Source organism: Echinops telfairi, unplaced genomic scaffold (genome assembly GCF_000313985.2).
Source record: "Echinops telfairi isolate 266 unplaced genomic scaffold, ASM31398v2 ScPeMD7_7459;HRSCAF=8497, whole genome shotgun sequence".
Lineage (NCBI taxonomy): Eukaryota > Metazoa > Chordata > Mammalia > Afrosoricida > Tenrecidae > Echinops > Echinops telfairi.
In genome coordinates, this window is record NW_022111359.1 from 4,439,426 (window position 1) to 4,450,432 (window position 11,007).

An 11,007-nucleotide genomic window follows, 5' to 3' on the forward strand; every position below is an offset into this window, starting at 1 on the left:
AGAGAGCTGTTGTTGTTTTGGGAGTCTCTACATAATGAACCCAGACATGACCTTCATCTCCCCTGACTGGGATGGCACTGGGAATCAGTTACCCTGCTCAGATGGCCTGGTAGACGTGCCAAGGGGCTGAGGGGCCAATCCCACCTGGCTGCACTCAGAATAAGATGGGGTTTGAACTGCTGACGCCAATCTACCACACTCAGGCCAATTCTGACACACAGTGTCCGTATGGGGCAGGACGGAACCGGCCCTGGGGGTCCCCAAGACTAACTCTTTATGGGGATAGAAAGCCTGGTCTTTCTCCCGCAAAGCAGCTGGTGCTTTTCAGAGTTAGCAAGCACCAAGCTGCCAGAGGTCCTGTTGATGCCGATAAGACCCTGGTATTTTGTTTCCTCGTACCCGGGGTCACTAGGAGTCAGAACCAACTGGACACATTTAAAAACAACACGTGCACACACCCTCTGTGTGCCCTCATGGCCTGGCGGGTCAAGGGAGGGGCTGCCAACCACAAAGTCAGTGGTTCAAAACCTCCTGCTGCTGGCAGGTGAAAGATGAAGCCAGATAGTCTTGCTAGTACAGACTGATAGTCTTGCAAACTCTCAGGGTTCCACTCTGTCCTCAGAGGTTGAGAGGAGCTGGAATCGATTCAAGTGTGTGTTTTTTTAATGTGTGTGCAAGGGCGACAAGTTACCCCCAAACACCAACATGAGGTCTAGAGGGTGACAGGAATAGGAGCGATTTCCAGGCCTTCTAGAACGTTCCGACCATTCTGTCGCACACACCTGTCACGTGTGGAACCAGAAACCAGGTGTGTGGAGTTGACGCGGGCTCTTGGAGACTCCTTGATAGGGAGTACCATGGTGCTCATTCCGGTCGGATGGCTGCTGTTTGAGGGTAGATTGCCAGGCCTTTCTTCTGAGGAACCTCAGGGTGGACTCAAACTTCCCACCCTTTGGTGAGCAGCAGAGGGGACTCCCTACCACCCACGCGGCCGAATGAAACCCTCCGGAGAGCTCCCCGAGGCTCACGCAGCTGCCTGGGCGCCCACCTTGTACTGCAGCCGGTGCCGCCGGCCCCGCACGTGCATGTCCCTGGCGTTGGGGTCGTTGAAGTTGCACTCGCACAACTTGCAGCGAAAGCGGACCGTCCTCCCGTCCTCATTCTTCACCTGCCACGGGGGTGGGCGGTCAAGCGGCTGGGCCTTCCCCGAGCCCCGCCCCCTGCGCAGCCCATGCTGGTATTCCCCAAGGGGGTGCCTGACCTCCAGCGCCTGCTTCCCGTCCAGGTGCCCTTCTGCCCTAGCCTGACTGACCCCCGCACCCCCCCCACAGCAGGCAGCCACCTTTGTTGGCGGGGAGGGAGGGGCAAGGGCCGACCCTCCCCATCGCCTGATTTGTTGACAGATTAAATATATTCTTGGTGAAAACCCACTGCACAGCTGCTAGGCACACGGTGACACCCTGTAGACTGACGTGTGACACCGCTACCACCTTCCCTGCTAGGTGCACACTCTTGGCGTCTACCTGTCCGTCCTCAGCCAGCCTACTCCAGTCAGCCTAAGCTCCCCTGGCCCGCCAGCCCCCAGCCGTCTCAACTGCACATTAGACTAGCCCCGGCCGGCCACCTGGTCTCGTCAAAGGCATGGTTCATCACAAGGGTGACCCTCTTCACCCTTCAGAGGGCTACGCTGTGACTTGCATCAGCAGTACCTCAGGAGAGAGCGTGGTGGTTGGAAGATTTTATGCTGAGGAGACACTGGGGGCTAGGGGTGGAGTCAAGCCTGTCAATCAAGTGGTAGCTGGATGACACCGCCTTGGTAGTGTGACCTTTGGTGAGAGGGAGGGGCTCTAGGAAGCCTCCGCCTTCCTGCCTGCACGGGCACTGCCGGCCTGGGGGGTGGGGGGGGATTATATAGGGGCACCCTGCCACATTCCCACTGACTTAGGATCCATGGGACTCTGCACCCACTGGCCTGTGATCTTCCTGCTTCCCTTCCTGATTCAGTGGGAACGTGGCAGGGTGCCCCTATATCACCCCCCCACCCCCAGGCTTCCTTGACACGTGGTTACTGCTTGATAGAAAACCCTTTCTCATACTTAGATAGGGTCACTGGCTTTGTTTCTCTGGGCGACCCGGCCTGACACGGAGTGCCCATTGAAGGTTGCAAGAGGGACTCCCAAGCAAAGGCTCTACGACTCCAGTCTGGATTCTTTGAAATTTTGTTCTGCACCAACCCCCACCCCCCCCCCCCCCACACACACTTTTGTTCAGGAACCATCTTTGGTATCTCTGAGTAGAATCGATCCCCTGGGCTAGGTTGCTGCTCACAAGGCCGGTAGTTCAAACCCACCGGGTGGCTCTGCAGAGGAAAGCTCTCACGAAGCTAACAGCTGAGGAAACCATTTGGGGCTGTTCTACTCTGTCGCCTGGGGCCACTAGGAGTGTGTGTGTGTGGGAGTGGGTGGACAATGCTGCATGGCAGAAGCACTGGGGGTGCTGTGGCTTGGCCTGGCAGGCTGTGGTGAGTCTCACTGGCTCCAGCGCTCAGCAACAGAGTGGTGGTAGTCTGGGGTGGGCACTGGCTCTGCGCTACTGGGGCTGGGGCCTGTGTGCTGGGAGGGATGCTGCCTGGATGAGGCAGTCTTGGGGGGCGGGGACTGACCACTGTACTCACCGCCAGTGCAGAGCACCCAGTCCAGCCTCCCTGAGGGCAGAATTACCTCCTCCACATAGTTGGGTCCCACTGGCTCTGCCTCTCGCCAGTCCCTGGTCTCCCGGGAGCCATCGCGAGCAGCCGGCTGGCTTGGGCCCTCTGCTTTGGGTGGGATGGCCTGTGTGGGCCGGCCTCGGGCCGCCTGTGGCTGAGATGGTCCTGAGAAGGAAGAACTGAGTGATAACCCGATCCCCGCAGGAAATGCAGGCCGTGGCAGGGAAGGCCGGGACATGAACCCATGTCCTGCCCTGCTCATACCACCTCCTATGCAATGGCTTGTGGCCTGTGGCCTGGTACCACCACTCCCCAGGGAGCCTGTGACTGGCAGGAAGACCGCTGGGGCCCTTCCCCAGTGGGGGCCCACCCACAACCACACCCAGGGCCCAGGGAGGGGAGGGCGAGTGTGGGATGACTTAACCGGGCAGCCCGGGGACATGTCTGCAGCCTTGATGTCCCTGGGGGCCATCGGGTTGGTCCTCACTCACAGCGAGCCCACATGACACAGAACTGTCTCGCACAATCTCCTGGGCGGTCGCCTCAAGGGGAGCAGATTGCCAGGCCTTTGTCCCTCAGAGCTGGTAGGTGGGTTTGAACTGCTGCCTCCTAGAGGGAGGCCCAGAGCTTAACCACCTGTCCGCTCCCCACTTCTGGCGCATCTGAAGGGAGAAACTGATGTTGCTAGAGCAGCTTGGTGATTCGATTTTAAACTCGTGTTGTTATTTCTTAAACACACTGCTGCTGGTGTTGTTTAAACTCGGGTTGTTATTTCTTAAACACATTGGTGGCCCAGCAGTTACGCTTAGGTGGCAGTTCAGCACCGCCAGTCGCTCTGTGGGAGAAAGACGAGGCTTTCTACTCCCGTGAAGAGGGACCATCTTAGAAACTGACAGGGGCACTGCTCCCCTGTCCTGTAGGGGCGCTGTGCGTCAGCATGCACTTAATGGCCATTAGAGGCCAAAGGTCAGTGACGGAAACTGGTGTGGGAGAAAGGCCTGGCCATCTGCTCCCAGAAGGCTCTCAGCCAAGAAAGCCCTCAAGGGAACAAGGGGGCCGTGGGTGTGGTGCTGTCTGGGTTGTGTGGGCAGGAGGGATTAGGGAGGGTGAAACTCGGGCCTTTTGGCACTGATTGTCTAAGACACCTGTTGTGGTCAGCTGCCACGGAGTCAGCCTCTGACTCAGGGTCATCCCCATGGAGACCCGGAGGGTTTGGGAAGTGGGTGGTCAGGCCTTTCTTCCTTGTCCTTTTCAAGCTGGAGGCTCTGCTGAAACCTGTCCAGCATCCCAGCCACACGCCACAACAGGGCGGGGACTGCGCAGAGAGGCCTGGGCAGACTCTCACCCCGGCCTCCCTGGTGGGAGATGAGGAGCCTACCAGTGAACCAACGCTGTTCCCCAGGACTGGCGACCTATGCAGAGGGTGGGGGCAGGGCAGAGACTGTCGGGCAGGCTTGGGTTTGAATCCTGCCTCTGTGCACCTCAGTTTTCTCCTCCACAGGGCGGGGGCAGTGACCACAGCCCTGTAGACCAGGTGTGGGGCCTCCCGGTCCTGGCAGAGGGGGTGACAACGTGAGCTCAGAGGTGACCGGCTCAGGGTCTGGGGACTGAGAACTGCCCAGAAGGCTGCCAAGGCTGTGATCATTGTTGCTGTGAGTCGGGGCAGAGGGGCAGTGACGAGGAGGAAGGTCCTCGTGTATGGGGACAATGGTGAGGACCGGGCAGGACCGGGTGGCCTTTCGTTCTGCCGTGCACAGGGTTGCTGTGGGCGGAGTCGACTGGATGGCACCTGACAGCACTGGGAGTCAGAACGAACTGGGTAACCATGGGGTGGTCTCTATGGGAGCAGAATGCCCGGTGGTGCCTCTGGAGGGTCTGAACCCCACCTTTTTACATCAGTGGCCACGTGCAAGCCCTCTGTGCCCCAGGGCTCCTGACTGGCTCAGGAAGTGCCCTCCTTGTCACTGTCCTGGGGTCACAGCCACTCAAACCTTCAGAGCCAAGCAGGGCGTGGAGGAAGGGACTTCCCTCCCTCCCGTCCTCCCTCCCCATGTCACTCCCATCTCTGCTCAAGTCCCAACTCAGTGGATCTGGTGGTTTTTACACATGTGTACACACTCATACCCATATAAACACAAATAGACACACAACACATGTACACACTTACCCCCCCACACCCTTATATGCTGCATGAACACTTATACACATCTATACACTCACCCACCCACATACGTGTAGATACCCTTATATACATACCAAACACATACACATGTACACACTCATCAACCCACATACCCTCTTATTTGCACACATATACACATAACATACACAAGCACACACACTCAGATACACATTGACCACAAATGTACCATATATATACATACACACCTTTATATACATGCGCTTATAAACTTTATAACATTCAATCACATGAATATGTATATGCACACATCTTTTTTTGTGTGTGCACACATCTTTACACACATATAAACGCACCCATGATACACTCATACCTACTCACATTCATATCCGTGCTCCCCCTCATACTCATACATTTATACACACTCAATACATATGTAGACACATGCCCACACGCACACATCTCAAACATGTCCCACACTTACACATATGCACACTCATTCACACGTACACATACATATTCAAGTACACACTCCCCTCCCCTTCATGCACACACTCACACATGCTGGCACATCTCAGAAGCACACACCAGTGCTTGTGCCCTTCACGGTCAAGGGCCTTTTGGCTGGCAGCCTGCCAGATGGGACGCCTGGGCTGGGGGTGGAGGCAGGCCTGGCAGAGGCCACAGGGGTGCTGTCCGGGGTGGAGGGCGCAGGCGGGCCAGCACGTGGTGTCTGGGCTGGGCTGGTGCTGGCTGGCACAGGCTCTATGCTCGGGACAGGCATCCCCAGCTTGGTGTGCAGCTTGTAGACCTGGAAGAGACCCCAGATTCGGGCTCAGAGGCCCTTCTTTGAGATGCATTAAGGGCTCCCATCCCCAGCTGACACTCCCAGTGAGGAGCTGACTCACCACCCCAGGGGTACCTCCCAGTCCATAGGGTCCCACCCCCCTTTAAAAATGTAGCTCCGCTTCCCTCATCAAGAATGCCTCCTGAGCGGGTGCTTGTCAGGAAAAGGAGCTACAGGGGTCACATTGAGAAGGGCAACCAGAAATGGCTGATGAGCAGCTGAGGGGCGGTGCCTTTGTGTTGAAGGGGGTGGATGATGGCTCAGGTCAAAGGACGTCACCCCTGCTGCCGGATTGCACGGGAGAAACGGGTGGCATGCCACATGCCTTGCTGTACACTTTTTCAAGGACAAGGAGGAAGGTGGGGAAAATGGATAAAACAGATGCACACGCAGGCTGCGTGATCGCACCGATGTCAGAGGATGGAGGTGAATAGTCACACCCCCAGTGACCCTAGAGGACAGGGCAGCACCGGCCCTGTGAGTTTCTGAGACCGCCACTCTTCACAGAAATAAAAAGCCTCCTCTTCCTCCCATGGAGCGGCTGGTGGTTTCACACTGCTGACCTTACCGTTAGCAGCCCAGCGCCTAGCCACTGCACCACCAGGCACCCTGTCCTCATACCCACAGTGACACCAAAGGACAGGGTAGGAATGCCCCTGCGCGTCTCCCAGACTGTCTCTCTCTGCGGGAGCAGAACACTTCATCCTCCTCCCACGGAGTGACTAGTAGGTTTGAACTGCTGACCTTGCAGTTAGCAGTGCAGCGGGCAACCCACTGTGTGTCTCCAGGGTCTCTGTGAGTCAGGACTGACTCGATGGCACTGGGTTGGGTTCCTGGGAGGCTCTTCTCTGGGGCTCAAGCAGTGCTGACTCAGAGCCACCATGTCTGTAACAGACCGACACCACAGAAAAGCCCCGTGGGTTTCCCGAGCACCCCTCTTTATGGAGGGGTTGCCAGGCCTTTCTTATGTGAGGCTGCTGGGTAGTGAGCAGGTGAGCATACCACCATTGCGCCCGAGTTCCCTGGTGCAGTGGGGCTGGGGACAAGGAGGCACATTGCTTCTTGAGGATGGAGGTGCCCGATCCAAGGAAGGCCGCCTACCTACCTTCTGGTGCTTGGCGCCCCGGATGTGGGCTGCATAGGCATCTGCCCCAGTGCAGGAGATGGCGCACAGGCCACAGCGCAGTGGCGCCTGCACGCTCCTCAGGCTGCCGTCAGGCTGGCTGCCTGACCGCTGAGCTGCCTCCTTCTTCTTGTGCTTCTGTCCTTCCAGGTGGTCCCGGTAGGTCTGCGGCAGAGAACCGACATGTTGTGACAGGTGGGTGGCCCCAGCACTCAAGGGCCTGGCCCCCTTGAAGGGCTCAGGAGGGAGATGGGCCCAATGTCCCCAGGGTCACTTTATCTTCCTGAACGTGGTTCATGGGCCCAGGTTCAAGTCTGGGTTCTTCCCTTTGCTGGAAATAGACTCGGCTTCTTAAGAAGGCAACGCCCACATGAGCACCACCGGTCACTTCAGACCAAAAGGGCAGCGCTACCCGAGGGGCAGAAGGCGGGAGGGGGGAGGAGTGGAAACAGGAAACGCAGGGAGGAAGTGGGGGTGTCTGGCACTGTGAGGGCAGACAGAGAAGAGCAGAATTAGGAGGTGTGTGGATGGTCCTATAGGAAACCATGCCTGCACTAAAGCAAGCAAGCACTGCCCAAAGGTCCCCTGCAAGCCTGGACAGCGGCCAGGGGTGGTGGGAAGGAAACTTCTCGGCTTGCAGAACTTGACCTCCTCGGAAGCCACGAGAGGTCTGAGGGAGGTTCGAAGCGGGGACACTTCCATCTCAGAAAAGGGCCGGGGACATCCATCTGAAGGTACTGGGCAAGACACCGCCGGGGTCTGACCCAGAATCTGCCCGACTTGGTTCGTAGAACCTTCCAGCCACAGCCCGCACACTCGGCAGGGGGCAGGGGCTGGGGGGTGGGCTGAAGTCACGGCTGGGAAACACACAGGGTACTGAGTGGTTTCAGGGAGGAAATTGAGGCCACGGGGGCGGGGGTAGAGGGCGTAGGGTGAGTTACTGTCCCGTGTCCTCTGTGTCAGCGTCTGCAGCCCCAAGCCCATGTCACTGTGGTAACTACACACACGCGTTAGGCAAGAGGAGTCTGGAACAGACAAAGGTCAGGGAACTGGCACACTAAACGGAGATGGTCAATTATCTCTGGACAGAGGGACTCCCGGGCGTGCGTGTGTGGCTGGGGAGAGCCTGGGCGAGCTCTTCAGCCCTGCTCCTGGGACAATCTGGGAGGCCCTGGGCAAGTTGCTCAGCCTCTCTGGGGCTCGGGCAGTGTGTGTGTCCCAGGCTGGCAGTGAGTGGGATGCCAGGGTTGCGTGCGTGGGTCATCTGCACCCTCCCTGCAGCCTGCTGCCAAGGGGTCCATTCGGACTCCGGGGACCCTGTGGCTCTCAAAGGGACCTCGTCATGACCAAGTGGCTGTGCACACGCGAGTGTGTCCCCACAGCGCTGGTGTGTGGAACAGCCACCCAGGGTCCCGTGCCTGTGACCCCACAGGGATACAGCTGTGCACCACTGAACACAGATGCACACGAGGCAAACACCCGTGCACACACACAGGCACCCATGCTTAAAGGCACACACATACACTGGCCTACATCTGTAGAAACATACATGTACACAGACACACAACACACAACATTTTGGGGGGAGCCAGAGGGCCAGGCCTTTCTTCCAAGGCCCGGCAGAGTGGACTCAAACCGCCAGTCCTTTAGTTAGCAGCCAGGGGCGTTCACCGTCCGTACCCTCCGGACTCCTCAGGTGGTGGGGTGCTTCTACTCCTAGCCACCCCGTGCACAGCAGGACCCAACGCTGCCTGTAGTTCCTGCACCGTCCTCGTCACTGCCCTGTGAAAGCGACTGAAGCCTCCTCCCTGGCCGCCCCTCTCCTGGAGGGCCTTCCTCTCTCCGCTGCCCCTCCCTCTCCTGACAGCATGCTCAAAGTATTTGACACGAAGTCTCGCCGTCCTTGCTCTGGCCAGACGTCTTCCAAGACAGACTTGTCTGTCCCGGCTGTTCCTCCCCAGCCCCTCGTTCTCGGGCCTCGGCTCTTCTCCAGTCTTCCTACTCAGGGCCCAGCTGAGAGGTCATGGAAAACACCCGAGCTGCCGTCAGGCACACCTTAGCTCTCTGCTTTCGGGCACTTGGGGAGGTCTTTTTCTGGTATTCGCCGAGCGCATATGGAGAACAAACGCCGGCTATATTATCATCTGTGCTGAGGCTTCCTGTAGCAACCAGGCATCAGGTGCGCAATCCAAAAGAAATGGGGGTGCAGGGGAGCCTGCAAGCGGCAGGCCTGCCTTCCCACGCCATTGGCTCCCGAGCTCCTGGTGCAGTGGCTCCCTCTGCTGGCCCCTCGGGGCAATGGGCGTCACGCGCGCTCTCACAGATGGGGCAAAGCCAAAAAGCCAAAACTGCTTGAGAAGGCAGGGGCGCCAGCACCATCCACCCACGGTGAGGCCACATGGACACAACTGTGCACGGACTCAGATCATTGCCAGGTGGCTATGCACACGCGAGTGTGTCCCCACAGCGCTGGGGTGTAGAACAGCCATCCAGGGTCCCGTGCCTGTGACCCCACAGGGATACAGCTGTGTACTACAGAACACACAGGCGCAAACACGCACGCGTGCACACACCCACACACATGGCATACACCCGTGCGCGCACACACACGCATCCATGCATAGAGCACATATACATGTACACAGACGCACAACACAGGCACTCATGCTACATATGCACACATCACAGGCCCACATGCCACAGATATGTGCAGGCTAGGGGGTGCCCCTTCTCTTCTGCACATCTGCCATGCGACACGACAATGTCTGGACTCTGGGGGGTGATACTTGGCCGGGCCACTAGAAGTGCCAGGGAAGACACCAAGCTTTCTGCTCGCCCGGATGCCCAGGGCAACGGGCACAGACAGGGACTCCTGACATGATGTACTGTCAGAGCCCACATGAGCGGACCACGTGAAGAGTGAGTTCCTGTGTGCACTGAGAGCCGAGAGCCTCGGCCAGGGCCCATCACCCCATACTGGGCCATAGTGGGAGTCCATGTGCCACAGGAGCCTGGCTCCACACGGTTTCCAACTGTTGGCTTTGTGTGTGAGCAGGTCACCAGGCCTTTCTTCGGCGGCACCTCCGGGTGGGCCTGGCGCTCCAACCACTATTTGCACCCACCAGGGGGCTCCTTCTTTAGAAATTTCCTCTTTAAGAAAATCAAGTCTGGTGAACACTTTGTAGAAGAAAAAGCAGAGAAGTGAAGGTACAGGCAGACATGTCATCGAGCTCTCTCTCCACAGGGAAAGATGCACTAGAAGGTTCTAGAGGACTCAGGAAAGTGGTGGCTCAAGGCCGGGACGGGGATGAGGGAGAGGAGCGCAGGGCCCTTCTTCCGCTGTCAAGTTGGGGTCCAGTGTGGGTGCCAGGGCCCAGCCCTGCTCAGCCTGCTGATTCAGGTGTCGCTTTGGGTCCCCCCATCCCAGGCCAGTTCTGGGTCCAGGTGGTGAGGGGAGGGACACAGCTGGACATCTCATCTAGTTAGAGAAAATAGCGAACTGGTCGCCATGTCTCAAGGCAGCCTGTTTCCTCCATTCCGACAGCGCCAAGCGCCAAACACACTCGGCGCACGCAGATGTGCAGGAAGGCGCAGACACACAGCCGCGGACGCCCTAGAGACCACGCCCACCCTGCGGGCCCCGCATCACGTGGTAAACTCCACAGCTGCCCAAGGCGCCTCCCCTTAGGGTATGAGATGCTGTCACAGCGGGCACACATGCCTCAAACTATTGCCCACAAGGCACCTGGCCTTCCTTCCTGGTGACCGGTGATCGGTCCCTTTTGAGCCCTCTCCTCCTGGGCTCTCTCCACCTCACAGCGAGCAAGCATCACCTGTGCGCTGCCCGCACATGCTTGGAATGGACAGTCACAACTGTGAGGTGACCTGGAACAAAAGTACTTTGGTCAAGGGACCAAAAATCACTGGAAAGACGTCACCAGACCAATTTCAAAGAGATTGAAAGTGAGGGGCCCCAGGAACCATAAGCTGTCAAGACTCAGCCCCCACCCTAATGCATATTCATGACCATTCCTGTGACATGTTACATATTCATAACCCCCTCGGCTTCCTGTCTCACACTGCCAATGACCTTTTCCTGGGAGTAGGCCTGGGCAATTCTAGTGCCTGCTTGCTCCTGGCTTGACCACCAGTTTAATGCCGGCCCGGGCACTTCCGGCGGCTGTCTCACA

General features: G+C 58.0%; 1 protein-coding gene across 1 annotated transcript in view; it reads right to left on the minus strand.

Moving 5' to 3' along the window:
- Positions 1-11,007, minus strand: part of ZFR2 (zinc finger RNA binding protein 2) — a 33,856-nt gene that overhangs the window by 14,892 nt on the left and 7,957 nt on the right. The window contains exons 6-9 of the mRNA XM_045300052.1: positions 6,800-6,982; positions 5,436-5,658; positions 2,721-2,872; positions 1,049-1,168 (exon numbers count right to left, since the gene is read on the minus strand). Of these exons, the coding sequence (XP_045155987.1) occupies positions 1,049-1,168; positions 2,721-2,872; positions 5,436-5,658; positions 6,800-6,982 (678 nt within the window). The remainder of the gene's footprint in view (positions 1-1,048; positions 1,169-2,720; positions 2,873-5,435; positions 5,659-6,799; positions 6,983-11,007) is intronic.